Here is a 17,550-nt window from a genome sequence, read left to right on the forward strand (position 1 = left end):
GGCAGAAACAGGTATAAAGTTCACAACTGTCAAAGCTCAGAAACCTGAACACACAGTGACCGTTTAGGTCTTGTCTATCTGTAGTTAATAAGGTGACTTATTAATCTCTTGTAGATCTCCTAAAACTGATATTTGTATCAAATGTGTAAATATATCACTAGGTTCCTTGTCCTCCCTAATATTTATTTTAAAGACAATAATTAGTATGTAATGTATATTCAGAGATTATTTTGCCCGATTTCCTTTAATTACATATGGATGTATATGTCTGGGATGAATATTCCCATTTGAGCTTAGTTGCTCTATATTTTCCTGCTCTACCAATTTCTGTTATTCTATACAGTTGATTTACTAAAGAATGGAGATATGAGTGAGCTTTATGGAATTGGCTTACAACACAGGAACTGGAGAAGCCGGAGAGATCAATGAAGGTGGAGAGATCGCTTAGTGATCTGTGCCAGGTGAGATCACATATCAGTTGAGTAACTCTGTTAAAGGGACAGTCTAGTCAGAATTAAACTTTCATGATTCAGATAGGGCATGTCATTTTAGACAACTTTCCAATTTAATTTTATCATCAAATTTGTTTTGTTCTCTTGGTATTCTTTGTTGAAAGCTAAACCTAGGTAGGCTCATATGCTAATTTCTAATCCCTTGAAGGCCCCCCTCCTATCTGAATGCATTTTGACAGTTTTTCACAGCTAGAGGGCGTTACCAAGGAGTCAGCACTGATTGGCTAAAATACAAGTCTGTCAAAACAACTGAAATAAGAGGGCAGTCTGCAGAGACTTAGATACAAGGTAATCACAGAGGTAAAAAGTGTATTAATATAACTGTGTTGGTTATGCAAAACTGGGGAATGGGTAATAAAGGGATTATCTATCTTTTTAAACAATAACATTTTTTGAGTAGACTGTCCCTTTAACTGCTTCAACTGCTTGTTTCAAGTTGCGGTCAAGTGACCCTTTAAAAGACAAGATTCCCCCTTTAAATAAGTATTCTAATGATTTATTGTTAGCTGAGAAAAAGAAACGCAACAATTTCAGGGAACTTTTACATTTATTTACCCTAAACCTGGAGTCTAATAGGTAAGTAAAATACCACTTTCCCCAATAGGTTTTATGGTGGCCAAATTAAAGGCTCTTTTACCGTCTGTCCCCAGGATCAGACTCTAGGCATGTGCCCAAGCCAGGGAAGCGTTTGCTCTTTCCCCAACCATAGTGGATACCCAAGACTAGTAGGATTCATGCATGAAAATATATGGATATAATGACTACAGCTATGGCGTCAATTGCACCATCTCTTTGTTTACTAAATAAGGGCCCAGTGTGCAGAACCCATGATGAGAACCAAACTTCTGCTGTCAGAAACTTGTTCAGTGTTGCAGAAAGAGACCAGGAAATCCTATTCCTTACCAGCATCACTGTGGTTGAATCAGACATCAGTTTCACATATGGCTTCAGGACATCATAGTGAAAGCCAGGAGTCAGCAACCGGCGATGTTGGAACCACTTGGGACCAGATAGGACCAGTAGCCCTCTACCTATTTAATGAGAATTGTTTTTTTTTTATAAAAAGCTACACACTATACTTTGTAATATAAGATAATGACCCTGAGAGATACCTACTTATATTAGCTCAGACTCCATCATACAATACCATATTGCTACTAACATCAGAATTTAAAATCTTGCCTGGATCACTAATAAACATTTTGTCCTTCATAACGTTCAGCTAAGTTTAGACCGTTATTTAAATGCTGGTTTTATGTCAAGGTACAAAATGCTTCTACTGCTGTGGGGGCGATTATAGAAGGTTTGAATTATGGGGTGGAAAAATCACTTCTGAGATGCAAGCGTGGAGCCAGGAGACGAAAAACCAAGATTACAAGTTCTGCGCTATACCGAGTGAAATAACGCAAAAAAAAAAAAAAAAGTGTTATCGCACTTTACATAGTGCTACCATTACAAGTTACGCCAAAACCCTCTTTTTTTGTGCGGTATGGTGCGATAAGCTCCATACCTCACAAAACCCAAGGCTGGACTTTACGTGCTCGTGCACACTTTCCCCCCATAGACATCAATGGAGAGAAAGTGTTAGAAAAAAAAACTAACACCTGCAATTGCGGAATGGCGATCGCCGTCACGCAACCCCATTGATGTCTATGGGGAAAAGAAAGTTATGTTAAAACACCCTAACATAAACCCCTAGTCTATACACCCCTAATCCGCCGCCCCAACATCGCCAACACGAAATAAACCTATTAACCCCTAAAACGCCGGGCCCCCACATCGCTACTACTATAATAAGCCTATTAACCCCTAAACCGCCGCCCCCTCCACATCGCAACTACTAAACCAAACCTATTAACCCCTAAACCGCCAGCCCCCCACATTGCAACCCACTAAATTAAACTATTAACCCCTAAACCTAATACCCCCTAATTTTAAATTAAATTTACTTTCTTAAAAACTTGCCTGTGAAATAAAAAAAATAAGTTTAAACTATAAAGTAACCTAACGTTACTATTTTAAAACAATCAAATTAACGAAAAATAAAAAAACCTAAATTACAAATTAAAAAAATCCTAACACTATAAAAAAAAATTACATTACAAAAAAATAAAAACTCCCAAGATTACAAAAAATAAACTAAATTATCCAAAATAATGCCCTCTTTTACTGCCCATCCCTAATGTAAAAAAAACAACAACAAAAAAAACACCCAAAATAATAAAAAAAAAAAAACTAACACTAATCCCAGAAAATCTACTCACAGGCTAAAATGCTTGCGGTATAGCTTTTCCGCCGCAACTTGTAATACGGGAGACCTGCCATTCCACGCACAATGGCCAATTTTTCAGCAGTATAGCCTTACCGAACTATACCGCAAAACTTGTAATCTAGGTGTAAGTAAGAGAAGCAATGGGCGGAGTCATGATTAGATGTTGGGCTGTGGTGAGGAGGAGCTATTTTCACCCACCCCCTCAGCCAGAGCACAATGCTGTTGTAACCTAAAAGACTGGGGGGGCCTTTCCAGCGTCATAGAACTGCCACTGATAAGCTTTGCATGACTGTGTGTCACACATACTCTTATAAATGCAAGGACACCATTGGTGCAGCATGTGCAGTGACACCAGGGCCTACGTGCTGGTGGCTCCATAGCAGCCAGTCTATACGTAGGTGTGTTGGTATGTGCTCATTATCAATGTATAGGTACTCATTAGTGTATAGCTACTCACATCATTATACTGCACACTCATCAGTGTATAGATACTCACATCATTATACAGCACAGCATACTCATTAGTGTATAGATACTCACATCATTATACTGCACACAGCATACTCATTAGTGTATAGATACATCATTATACGGCACAGCATACTCATTAGTGTACAGATACTCACATCATTATACTGCACACAGCATACTCATTAGTGTATAGATACTCACATTATTATACAGCACACAGCATACTTATTAGTGTATTGATACTCACATCATTATGTAGTGTAGCCTGATCACTATTAGTGTATAGATTTTTCGTAATTATATGGCACAGCATATACATACTCATATTTATTAAAAAGCAGTTTACTGAAAATAGTATAGAAACTCACATCATTATACAGCACAGTGTGCTAACTGCCAGTGTATAAATTCTCAGTATCATTTATAAGGTGCAGCATGCTCATTATATATATATGGACACTAAAGATTTTTGCCCTAGGTCCACTACTGTAGGAATGTATCAATTCACCTCACTGTAACATTCTGACACACTCAAGCTCAGTTTTTCCACCTACTCCTACTCTTTCCAGGTTTATTCGAAAAGTACCTGATCCCTTATGGACCACACACCAGAAATTATAAAGAACAGACGTGCATTTCGCCATATGGTGTTGTGTTCCACTCATCTGTGTTTGACTAGTTCTATTTAAAAAATAAAGTGAAATCTACCTCAGTGATTTTTGTGCCCATATTGACCCCGAAATGTAACCACGGAATGTACACATGGGCTGGATCGTGGCTACTGGTACCTTTTATTTCAGGGTAAATATGTACACAAGACTCACTAAGTTAGATCTGACTTTATTTATTTTTTTTTAAAACTAAACAAACACAGATGAGGGGAACACAACAACATGACACTGAAAGGTTCTGCAAGTCATAAAACAAAGTATTTGGAGTCAGCATTCAAACGAATGATAAAAAAAGTCAGTACAGCAGTGTTTACAGGTCAAGTGCTTTACTTACCAATCCATGGTACAATAAAATCATAAGTCAAGCTAGACTTTGGGTCTGTGGAAATAAAAACAAAAGTGCCATATATATATATGGTATATCTAAGTGTATTACTACACACCTAATGGCATTTATATTAACATAATAAATCATTTGTTCAGCACTACATTTAGGTTCATCATCAACATCTAAACAAGTTCGCTGGTTTTATTTACTCTTCAAAAAAAAATCAATGAACCCCATGCACAATTTGCCCCACAAACAGTACTTACCGTCTCTGTTAAATATTGTCTTGGCATAGTCTGGGTGAGTGAGGAAAAGAAAAGGAGTAAAATTTCCAAACCACACAGGGAAAGCTCCTGAATGTATTCCAGTCCACTTCACCAGTATGTCTAAATCATTCCCATCTCGGCGAAACTGCCAAAAATATTACACAGATCAAAACTGTCAACAACGCATTTTACTGTAATGTGTATAGGTTTCTCTTTTTGAATAAAAAAAATACTGAATTCTTTTAACCATTCCATCTGTCACACCATGTATTCGCAATGGCCACAGGTGTTGCTTGATATAATCCTCACACTTACTGCTCTGGGGCCCTCTATTTAGTTTTATTTATTATATTTTGGGTTCAATAATAATTTCTGTATAACCCCCTGCTGCCTCTTGACCTGCTTCAAAATCATATATCTGCTTTTTCCTGTTTGCTCTATGTTTGACTCTGCTGGTTCTGGCCTGAACAATTAACCTCTTGCTGCCGGAATACTTGTGTTTACTGTAATGTATGCATAGGAAATTATGATTGATTTACCTCTTCCTATCTGAATACCTGAATTTTATCATATCATACAGCACAGATTTTTGACGGTGTCCCATTTTATTAATTTTTATGGCCTCTTGTTGCCCCCCCCCCCCCCCACGTAGCTGGTTTTCTTTTTAATTACTCTCCCCTGATTAGTCCTTGCTAGAGGCTATTAAGTATATATGATGCCAGTGTTTTTTTCTGTATTGCATCACTGTGGTGGAAAATCTTGGAAACTCTGCCACCATATTTGTAAAGGCAAAGCCTAGCACTAGGGCAGCACAAACACTGAATGTGCCACTAGTTTATCATTAATGTCCCTAATAGCATTGTAGAATTAGGAAATGTTCCAATAAGAGAAAAACTGTTGACAAATGAAATAATTTGGGGACTAAGTTATATCAACTCTGTCAAATCCTTTGAATCTTGTTCTATTTTTTTAAAAAGCTCTGCTCAAAAGTGCACTCCATATTCAAGGTGAATTACATAATGCTAGAATCATGCCTTGTCCCCTTGTTTATAGATTTCAGTAATTCCCTGCTTCATATTCAATTGTCTTTAATAATGTCCATATTCTTTTCTTTCATGTAATTAGCAAGAGTCCATGAGCTAGTGACGTATGGGATATACATTCCTACCAGGAGGGGCAAAGTTTCCCAAACCTTAAAATGCCTATAAATACACCCCTCACCACACCCACAAATCAGTTTTTACAAACTTTGCCTCCCGTGGAAGTGGTGAAGTAAGTTTGTGCTAGATTCTTCGTTGATATGCGCTTCGCAGCAGGCTGGAGCCCGGTTTTCCTCTCAGCGTGCAGTGAATGTCAGAGGGATGTGAAGAGTGTATTGCCTATTTGAATTCAATGATCTCCTTCTACGGGGTCTATTTCATAGGTTCTCTGTTATCAGTCGTAGAGATTCATCTCTTACCTCCCTTTTCAGATCGACGATATACTCTTATATACCATTACCTCTGCTGATTCTCGTTTCAGTACTGGTTTGGCTTTCTACTATATGTAGATGAGTGTCCTGGGGTAAGTAAGTCTTATTTTCTGTGACACTCTAAGCTATGGTTGGGCACTTTTATATAAAGTTCTAAATATATGTGTTTAAACATTTATTTGCCTTGATTCAGGATGTTCAATATTCCTTATTTCAGACAGTCAGTTTCATTATTTGGGATAATGCATTTGAATATTAAATTTTTCTTACCTTTAAAATTTGACTTTTTTTCCTGTGGGCTGTTAGGCTCGCGGGGGCTGAAAATGCTTCATTTTATTGCGTCATTCTTGGCGCGGACTTTTTTGGCGCAAAAAAATTCTTAGTCATTTCCGGCGTCATACTTGTCACCGGAAGTTGTTTGTATGTGTGTCATTTTTTTGCACCAAAGATGTCGGCGTTACCGGATGTGGCGTCATTTTTGGCGCCAAAGCATTTAGGCGCCAAATAGTGTGGGCGTCTTTTTTGGCGTTAAAAAATATGGGCGTCATTTTTGTCTCCACATTATTTAAGTCTCATTGTTTATTGCTTCTGGTTGCTAGAAGCTTGTTCATTGGCATTTTTTTCCCATTCCTGAAACTGTCATTTAAGGAATTTGATCAATTTTGCTTTATATGTTGTTTTTTCTATTACATATTGCAAGATGTCTCAGATTGACCCTGGATCAAAAGCTACTTCTGGAAAAACGCTTAACTGAGTTCAGTTCTACCAAAGCTAAGTTCATTTATTTTAAATGTTATAAATGTTTATCTTTAGCTATGGTTTGTAATAAGTTATTATGATATACTTTTACATGCAGAATCCATTAGTATTTATGCTTTATTTCCATTCTTACATCTTATGTACAAGAAATATTTAGAAGATTTATAAGAAATATTTTTCTGATTCTATTTTAAAGGCTTTGTCTGACTTCGTGCCTTCTAATAAAATTTTTAGGTCTTTTTCACTTCTTTTTTAATTATTGAAGTTTCAAATGACCAACAACATACTGTTTTATCCTTCTTTGATGATGTTTTTTCTCTTTCAGAATTTTCTTCATCAGATATTGACACTAACAAATCTACTTTTTTATTATTTTTTTTATTAAAGTACATTTGTTCTTTGTTGAAAAGGTGTTGATTATTTTGGATATTAAGGTAACTAGTTCTTTAAGACTAGCTGACACTATTTCTGCTTATTTTTTTCTTCTGTGTTTTCAGAAGTTTTCTTTCCAATTCCTCATACTACGGAATGGAATAGGCTGAGAATTTTCTTTTATTCCTTCTTCAAAGGTTTTAAACTATATTCTTTTGCCAGCAGTTAAATTCAATTTGGAGGGTTCTCCAATTTATTGGGGCTATCTCTACTCCTACTAATTATGCTATTGTTTCTATAGCAAAATAGTATTTATTTTCCTTTAGATGGTTGTATCTTATTCATGGAAAATTATTTAGTTTCAGGTACTTTTCTTGGTCCTGTGATTAAGATCAAGTATCAGATTATGATTTATTTTAGCATTCTTAAAGGGACAGTATACTGTAAAATAGTTTTTCCCTTAATGTGTTTACAATTGCTTTTTTTACCAACTGCAGAGTAAAAAATGTATGAAAATTAGCTTTTTAAGGTTTATTTCTGTATATTAAAGCTCTGATTTTGTGTTTTGAAGCCACAGCCTAATAAAATAGGTTGAGCTTGTAGGTATAATCAGATCTCATTACTGTATCACATTGTGTACTTATACCTGCTTCTTTATCTTATATCTGTCCTTAAAACAATCACCAATACTTTGAGAGAACAATGGAAAATCAACATTTTATTACCTTATCTCTGCTTTATCACACTGGAAGTGTAATTTCTTCTGCTGGCTGTGTTTACAAATCTTATCTATAGCTGGTACGCGCGGCCACAAACTTTCAGAATAGGTGGGGATACCACATGCAAAATTAACAATTTCAAATGCCAATATAAGGGTAAAGGAGCTACTTGTAAACAATTTAATACACTCCAGCAGGTAAAGTGGATCATTGGGAAAAAATTAAAGGGGAGAACATTTTTGAGTAAACTGTCCCTTTAAGGGACAACATTTTCTAGACTAGGTGCTGTTGCATTTGTCTTGTTGTTTTGCATGTCCACTGTATTGACTGTTCCTTTAACTGGACTATCATGCTAATAATTTCATTTGTGTCTTCATTTTATTGAATATTTTCGCAAATGGTTAATCTATGTCTTTAGCTATTTTAGCTAGAAGAATTTTGTGATTTAAAAAAAAAAAAAAAAAAAAAAATCCATATTTCTTTTGTTCTAAGATAATCAATTATTTGTTTTATAATTGGATTCAATTCTTAACTGTTACTCTGGGCTTCAAGATTGAGTTCTAAGACTAAAACTTTAAGCTTATACTAGTTTGGTTGTTCTTATTAAGGAACGAATTCCTGAATTCTTTCCCAAGTAACATGTTTATAATTGGAAATTTTTCAGTTCAAATTCAGCTCCCTAATATTGCGATGTACGTGCCGTATTCCAGCTTGGCTGGCAAGGGGCAGGTTACAACTTCTTTGAAATTTATTTGGTTCTATTCAGTCCAAATTTCTTTGATTTTATTCCAGTAAGGCTAACACTCTCTTTAAGTGTGTTTGGATCCTATTTATTTTGGGTACTGTTGAAGCATGGCTGGGCACCCATGGGGTTCAAGCGCTGCTCAGACCTGGAATCTTCTGGGGTATTTCTTCCAGTTCCATTTTTAGGAAATGGGTTTTGGAGTTTTATTCAAACTATTCTGCCTTTTTTTGGTCAGTGATAGCATTATTTGTTTTCATTAGATACAATAAATGCATATTTTCATTTTTCTGTTTTCATTCAGATTATTTTCTGAGGATGCGGAATCTCATATGATTCACTTGCTCTTCAGGACATAGTTAGAGGATCTTTTTTTCAAAAGCTCTTGATTCCTCACACAAGGGTCACCTTTTTTAGGTTTCCAGATAGTTTGTGTCACTGTCTTTGTCTCTATCAGACAAGGGACAATTTTATTGTGTTCCGTTTGTCGGTACCTTTAGTCTCTATTATTTCCTTCAGTTGCTATATATGCATAGAAGTTTTAGGTCTTATGGCCACAGCATTGGATTTAATTCCCTTTGCTCATTTTCAATAGAAAGAACCTTTCCAGTCTTTTATGCTGAATTATGGTGTAGGGATTCTGGGATTTCACATTTTAAATCTTCGAATCCTAATATTTATCTCTTGATTTAATGGTTAAGATCACCATCATTTAGTTCTACAGGTCTCTTCGTTTCTTTCAACCTGGACCATGATCTCTACAGATGTGAGTCTTTTTGGTTGGGAGGCTGTCTGAGGATCTCTGTCAGCACAAGGGGTTTGGAAATCTCAGGAGGCGAGATTACCATTTGATATTTTAGAACTCCGTGTTTTCTCAGAATTTTTCAGTTAGTTTCTTTTTGAAGAAGAGACGTTTAATGTTTTTCAAACAATATCACTACTATGGTGTATGTCAATCATCAGAGTAGGACTATCAGTCCTTAGGTTGTGACAGAAGTGTCTCGGATATTAGCTTGGGCTAAATCCAGCTCCTATCTAAATTCTGTGGTTTTTTTCCCCAGGTATAGATATTTGGGAAGCGGATTATCTCTGTTAATCCAGCTTTTCCTCTGGGAGAATGGTCTCTCTTACCCAGATATGTTTTTCATCTCATCTGAATAAAGAACTTCCCAGGGGCCTATTAAGGTCCGGGAATTTTCAGGTGGAAGTAGTGTATGCATTGACATTTCTTTGGAATTATCTTTTTGCCTATTTCTTTCCGCCTCTAGTTCTTCTTCCAAAATTCTTATGGAGTATTTGTTTGTTATGCTGGTAGTTCCAGCATGGCCTCTCAGGTTTTGGTATACGAATCTCATTCGGATGGCCAGTTGCCAACGTTCGACACCTCCATTTAAACCAGACCTTTTCTTTCTCAAGGCCATTTTTTTCCATCAGGATCTCAAACCATTAAATTTGAAGGGATGAAGATTGAACGCTTGGTTTTTAGTCATAGAGGTTTTTCTGACTCATTGATTAATACTATGTTTCAGGCTCATAAAACTGTCTCTAGAAAGATTTATATTGAGTCTGGAAGACCTACTTTTCTTGGCATTCTTTTAAAATTCATAGAATTTTATTATTTTTTCAGGTTGGTTTGGATAAGGTTTTGTCTTCAGTTCTTTGTTAAGGACAAATCTCTACTCTTTCTGTTCTTTTTTACAGAAAAGATTGCTAATCATCCTGATATTCATTGTGTTTTGCAGGCTTTGGTCCATATCACGCCTGTCATTAATTCAATCTCTCCTCTTTGGAGTCTCAATTTGGTGCTGAGGGCTTTAACGGCTCCTCCGTTTGAAACTATGCATTTTCTGAACATTAAATTACTTTCTTGGAAAAGTATTGTTCCTTTTGGTTATTTCTTCTACTAGAAGAGTTTTTGAGTTATCTGCTCTTTTTTGTGAATATCCTTTTCTGATTTTTCATCAGGATAAGGCAGTGTTACTTCCTGATATTCATCATTTTTGTTCAGGTTTTGATTCGTATCAAACCTGTCATTAAGCCAATTTCTCCTCCTTGGAGTCTTAATTGGGTTCTGAAGGTTTTTCGGGCTCTTCTATTTGAGCATATGCTTGCTCTGGACATTCATTACTTTCATGGAAAGTATTGTTCTTTTTGGACATCTCTTCAGCTAGAACAGTTTTTGAATTATCTGTTCTTTCTTGTGAATCTCCTTGTTCTGATTTTTCATCAGGATAAGGTGTTTTTTTGCTGTCCTCATTTCAATTTTCACCTAAGTTGTGAATTCTAACAACATTAGTGGAGGAATTATTGTCTTTTCCTTATGTCCTAATCCTAAGAATTCTTTGGTAAGATTCTTACATTCTTTAGGATGTGGTAAGAGTTTAGAAATATTATGTTGAAGCTACTCAGATTTCAGACAGACTTCTAGTCTATTTGTTATCTTTTTTCGGTTTTAGGAAGGTCAGAAGGCTTCTGCCATTTCTTTGCCATCTTGGTTAAGCTTTTGATTCATTATGCTTATTTGGAATCGGATTATTCCCCGTCTCAGAGGATTACGGCTCTTTTTACTAGGTCAGTTTCTACTTCCTAGGCTTTTTAAGAATGAAGCTTCTGTTGATCAAATTTGCAAAGCAATGACTTGGTCTTCTTTGCATACTTTTACTAATTCTACCATTTTGCTGTTTTCTTTAGAAGCAGTTTTTGGAAGAATAGTACTTTAGGCAGCTGTTTCAGTTTGATTCTTCTGCTTATAATTTCAGTTTTTTTTCATTATTAAAATTGAAACTTTTGATTTGGGTAGTGGATTAATTTTTCAGCGGAATTGGCTGTCTTTATTTTATCCCTCCCTCTCTAGTGACTCTTGCGTGGAAGTTCCACATCTTGGGTATTTATATTCCATACGTCACTAGCTCATGGACTCTTGCTAATTACATGAAAGAAAACATAATTTATGTAAGAACTTACCTGATAAATTCATTTCTTTCATATTAGCAAGAGTCCATGAGGCCCACCCTTTTTGTGGTGGTTATGATTTTTTTGTATAAAGCACAATTATTCCAATTCCTTATTTTTTTGATGCTTTCGCTCTTTTCTTATCACCCCACTTCTTGGCTATTCGTTAAACTGAATTGTGGGTGTGGTGAGGGGTGTATTTATAGACATTTTAAGGTTTGGGAAACTTTGCCCCTCCTGGTAGGAATGTATATCCCATACGTCACTAGCTCATGGACTTTTGCTAATATGAAAGAAATGAATTTATCAGGTAAGTTCTTACATAAATTATGTTTTTTTTTATCTAAAGACAAGAACATATTTTATGTGCCCAAGGTTCCATTCTAAGGGGCAGAAATTATCATAGTGCGAGCGGACATCGATAAATGCAGACAGCATACACTGTCAGCATTTATCATTGCACAAGCATTTCTCGTGAAATGCTTGTGCAATACAGCCCCCTGCACATTCGCAGTCAATCGGCCGCTAGCAGGGGGTGTCAATCAAGCCGATCATATCCGATCTGGCTGATTGCTGTCCGCTGCCTCAGAGGTGGCGGATGAGTTAAGAGCAGCGGTCTTATGACCGCTGCTTCTTAACCCCTGATTTCGACGAGCCTGAAGAACTAGAAGCATTCGGCCTTGATAAATTGGCCCCTATGAGCCTACTTAGTCCTGATTGGTGCATACGGTCTCATGCACAAGCTTGATTGACAGGCAAGCAAGTGCACTGTGCTTCAATCAGCATATGTTCAGGCTCTTAGAATCCATAGGGCTTGTGCACAAGGTTCAAGGCTTTTATATTGCACTTTATTAATGGTTTGCAAAACTTCTCACATTGTGCTAACAAACTACTTAAAAACCCTGGTAGTATATTTATGGTATCACCTGTGATTATGGCCACTTAGGGCTGGCAGTAAATGAATGCACTTCTGTAAACAAACAATCACTTTGTAGTATGTAGTTGATTCAGCATTGTTTTTAGTATACTTACAGAATTCTACTTCCAGTCTCTCTAGGGAGCGCCATATAACCACAATGTGTACAACAAAAGCAAGCAAAATAATACATATATATTGAAATGCTAATTCATTTACATGTATTTAATAAAGTATGGGGAAATTCAATTTTGAGTTTAATGGTCTTTTAAATGGTTTGGTTGCCTGTGCAATAATTCACCGCCAGCATTTCAATATGAAATGTCACACGTTAGTGACAGTGCTATATTTAACATGACATCTTATAGTGAGACCCAGAGCAGCAAGTTTCAGGACCTAGTTCTCAAATAAATGATCAGGTTGTTTTACTGAGCACTATATTGTAAAGTAAGGGTCTCTCCTTCACATAAAGAATATAAGTGATCTCCCCTTAATGAGATACACAGTTCCCAAGATAAACATTGCCTTTAAAACAATCCCTGAGGCATCTCATAATACTGACAAGGCATCTTATGGAATCTCGCCAGACCAGAACGTTTTAGAGAATCCGGCCCGCAGTCTTTTTCCAAAGCAAAAAAACAACAACAACAATAATAATTAGTGTGAGGAGAATTTTACATAGACAGTGCTGTTAAACCATTAACTTGTGTTTACACATTTAACATCTTAAAATGTTATGTGACAAAATGTTTGTTTCCTGATTTAGATAGGTCATAGCATTTTAAACAACTTTCTAATTTACTAATATTATCACATTTTTCTTTGTTCTCTTGATATCTTTTGTTGAACAGCAGAGACATGAGCTCAGGAGCGTGCACGTGTCTGCAGCACAATATGACAGCATTGTTGCAAGAATGTTATCCATTAGCAAGGTCACTAGATGACCGCACTATTTCCTGCCATGTGGTGCTCCAGACAACTATCTAGGTATCTCTTCAACAAAGGATATAAATTGTATGTTCTATCTAAATCTCAAAAGAACATTTATAAATATCTGATTATAGAATGTGGCAAATTAAAAATATTCCTTAGTGCCCAGTGTTAATTTCGTCGACTAAAATGATCATAAAACTATGGAAATTCTGATGACTAAAATACGATTAAAACTAAATCAAAATTTGCTGTCAAAACTAACACTTTATGCAAGGAGTTATAATCAATCCATATCTAAAATTACTGCTCTTTTGTAAAAATAAGAAAAAGCAAGGAGGTTATCTTCTTCTTTATTTACAAAACTTGGTTTTATTTCATTTTAAGATAAATAAAGAAATGTTCTATACCACAACCGTTAAATCTGTATTGCATGTTCAAACCTTAATACCATAAATAAAAACACGTTAATAAACCTTTACTGCAGGAGTATATAATGAGTTTGGAAATTCTACAGCAGTGTTAAATTTCGAATCTGTGAACAATCAATTTATTCTTCCTATAGAAATAAGCATAACCCACAAGTATGGGTTTAAGTTATGCTGTGCCTGTGCTAGCTGAACAAACTTTTTGTTATGTTGAGTTACTTGTTCTAATTATTAACAGAGAACTGTAAAAGTTTTTATATTGGGTAATATGTTCAATACAGCCAATACAGTTTACAGTTTTGTTTTTTAATATTTTAAAGTTGCACTTCTGTTTGTTTGAGGATGCATGCGCAACTGCCGACAGCGGCCTCGCTTCCATTGAGTCGTTAAAAATGGAGCCGTAAGCTACCGAAGCGGCCGACAGCTAAAAGTAATTTACGGCTGCATTTTAGTACCAGGTTTCCATTGAAAAGATTAGCGTGTTGCGCGCAGTCGCTCTTTTCGTGTAGCTGTAAGTTAACGTTGTGTTAACGCTTCCATCTAACGTCGGATTTCTTGAAAATCAATTAGTTGCTAAGGTAACCCGACCTTACGCTATAGAATTTACGTTTAACGTCCGTGCTTCTTACCTGTGATCGCCTCTCAAGAAAAATAAAAAACACTTATCCATATTTTTAATAATCAAATACTATTTTCTAATATAATTATATTTAACACTTCATAAATATAAGTAATATTTATTGCTGCCCTAGGCATAGGTCTAGTTTGCATTCTGTATATATGTTCTTGCATATATTATTATATTTAAATATATATTGATATTTCTATTAGAATATAAGTTCAACTATTTCTATACATGAGACAACAATAAATATTACTTATAACAATTTATTTCTACATTAAAACACTTGCATTATTTGCAAGTTTTATAATTTAAATAGAAAATAGGTCTCAGAAAGCACAATTTTCCTCTTTTACACCTAGTTGAGCTGGGGGTAATATTTCTCAATGTATCGACAGCCTCCGACAATGTATTAACGGTTAGCGCTTTCATTGGAAACCTGGTATAATTTATCGATTAACGGCTTCTATTACTTTCTATGGGACGCAAAGATCTTTTCGGCAGCCGAAGTCCGGCTGCCGATATTGAGGTATAACGCGCCATTGGAAACAGTCGATAAACGATATTGCTTCCGACAGCATATTTATCGGTTTGCGAGTGCACGCAAACTGAATTACGACTCAATGGAAGCGAGGCCAGCGACGGACATTACCAACGCAATTATAGTATAGATTGAGGGTTTAAGTAGTTTCATGCACTGTATGTTACACCTTTCCCTTCCATTTGCAGAGGTCCACAAGCTTAAAGGGACATTATACACAAATATTTTCTTTGCATAAATGTTTTGTAGATGATCTATTTATATAGCCCATAAAGGTTTTTTTGGGGTTTTTTTTAAATGTATAGTTTTGCTTATTTTTAAATAATATTGCTCTGATTTTCAGACTCCTAACCAAGTTTTATGAGAATATCGACGTATACCTACTCCAGCTTGTTCCTGTTTGTGTAAAGGGTCTTTTCATATGCAGAGGAAGGGGGGAGTGTCTTATTTCCTACTTGCAGTGGGCTTTCCAGCTACCTTTTCAACAGAGCTAAACTGAGAGCGTCTAAGTAAGTTTTTAACCCATTTTATACTGGATTTTTATATCAGTATCTGCATCTTATTCTTTATAGTAATGTCTATTACATGCAGTTATATGAAAATTAGTGTATACTGTCCCTTTAATGTGGCTACAATAGTTACTTAGCTCAGATAGTTAACTTTTTTTGGGGGGGGGTTTACAAATATCTATTAGGCTGAGTCTTCAAAAAAACATATTTAAACAGATTTACTCTGTAAACGTACTCAAATGTGCACCTTGCAGTCATGTTTTACCAATTTCCTTACTATACTACTTGTATTTGCTTTAATATATTAAAATAATGCTGGAGTACATTGCATGACAAATCAGGTAGTCTGCGTGCTGTTTCTCGTTATTCTGCAGAATATATTTATAGTAGTATTGGAGTCGTTGTCAATGTTTCTATATTAGAATTTTCTTAGAAAAGTATTTGAATTCTCCACACCGCTGTCAAGGGCGCACTTTATTAGTCTGCATAGTATTTTACTGTCTGAAACCAGTTGTAAGATTGAAGAAGACAAGACATGGACTGTGATACAGGTTAAAAAGTACATTTGTAAAACTTTCACTAATTTTTGTCTTGGAGAGAAAAAACAAATTATATGACTTGATGCAATAATATGCTATACAGTGTGCTTTAGTCTTTCTTGCATCTTGAGATTAAGTGCAAAATATATTTTTTGGACGCATGGTTTAGTCAAAAACAGAATTCATCTTGTAAGTGACATGATTGGATACATCCTGATTCTTTGAACAATTCACTGCAAAAATGAAAACAAAATTGATTTCCTCCATCAAAAAAAAAAACAAAATCATAATAACAAAAAAACTGAACTATGGAATGCATTCTAATTAGAAAACTTTCCTAATTGATTAATCTACAAACTTGCCTGTAGATTTTAATGGTGATTACAAAAAAAAGGCATTTATAAGATTTTGCTAAAGATTTAGAATATACCATTATATCCGAGTGCTCTTACTCCAAATAAAATCATGCGGCCAATACATTATAGTGAGAGAACTCTCACCTGATTCTTTTTAAGCCTCATATGGCTCTTTTACAAGTAAAATTAGAGTGCAAGCGAGTTATTTTTTTTTTTTTATGAGTGTTCCTCTGAATTTACTAAAGATCTAACAAAATCTGAAGTATACAAAACATCTGTTCAGTTCCTGTTATCTTGTGAGCCGATTCAGTATCACATTCTCATGACAGTAAATATATTTTCACTGCAGAGGTCATTAAAGGGACAGTATACACTCATTTTCATATAACTGCATGTAATAGAGACTACTATAAAGAATAGGATGCACAGATACTGATATAAAAATCCAGTATAAAATGGGTTAAAAACGTACTTAGAAGCTCTCAGTTTAGCTCTGTTGAAAAGGCAGCTGGAAAGCCCACTGCAAGTGGGAAATAAGACACTCCCCCCTCCCCCTTCTTGGCCCTTTAATGTATAATGGCCCTTTAAATAGTTAGAAGCCATGGGGGGGTTAAACAGGCTCTGCAGGAACTGGGGCTGTTTAGCTCAGTGGATAGAAATCTTTCACTAAAGTACTGTAATTCTTCCTATGTACAACCTGCCTGATATTGTGCTCAGTGCTGAGCTCCCACTAACCTCATTCACATTCCCATATAACCAGTGGCAGGAGGGCCCTGGGAACTGTCGGAAGACGTTCAGCTTATGCCTTCTGGAGCTGTACAGCTGTGCAACCTTCAGGAGTACAGAGAGCAGGCAGAGCAGCCCAGCCAGATGCAGGTACTGCTGCAAACCCAGGGAAAGCCAGTTGTCTTCTGTCAATGCCATAGTAGCCCTGCTTGTGACTGAGCTACACACCTGTTAGCATACCTTTTATGTCTGACAGACACTGTCCAATGAGGAGCAGAATACCAAACCCACCCCCTTCTTTTCAAGCTTCTCTTTAAAGGGATACTATACCCATTTTTTTTTCTTTCATGATTCAGATAAGCAACATTCTAATTTAGTCCCATTATCAATTCTTTTTTGTTCTCTTGCTATCTTTATTTGAAAAAGCAGAAATCTAAGCTTAGGAGTC

General features: G+C 35.9%; 1 protein-coding gene across 1 annotated transcript in view; it reads right to left on the bottom strand.

Annotated features, from left to right (window-relative positions):
- The window catches only part of LOC128641007 (cytochrome P450 4B1), a 65,823-nt gene extending 48,490 nt beyond the window's left edge, over window positions 1–17,333 (bottom strand). Inside the window, exons 1-4 of the mRNA XM_053693517.1 lie at window positions 17,112–17,333; window positions 4,521–4,665; window positions 4,261–4,305; window positions 1,416–1,543 (exon numbers count right to left, since the gene is read on the bottom strand). Of these exons, the coding sequence (XP_053549492.1) occupies window positions 1,416–1,543; window positions 4,261–4,305; window positions 4,521–4,665; window positions 17,112–17,300 (507 nt within the window). The 5' untranslated portion in view covers window positions 17,301–17,333. The remainder of the gene's footprint in view (window positions 1–1,415; window positions 1,544–4,260; window positions 4,306–4,520; window positions 4,666–17,111) is intronic.
- Between the last annotated feature and the right edge of the window lie 217 nt (window positions 17,334–17,550).

Source organism: Bombina bombina, chromosome 10, assembly GCF_027579735.1.
Source record: "Bombina bombina isolate aBomBom1 chromosome 10, aBomBom1.pri, whole genome shotgun sequence".
NCBI lineage: Eukaryota > Metazoa > Chordata > Amphibia > Anura > Bombinatoridae > Bombina > Bombina bombina.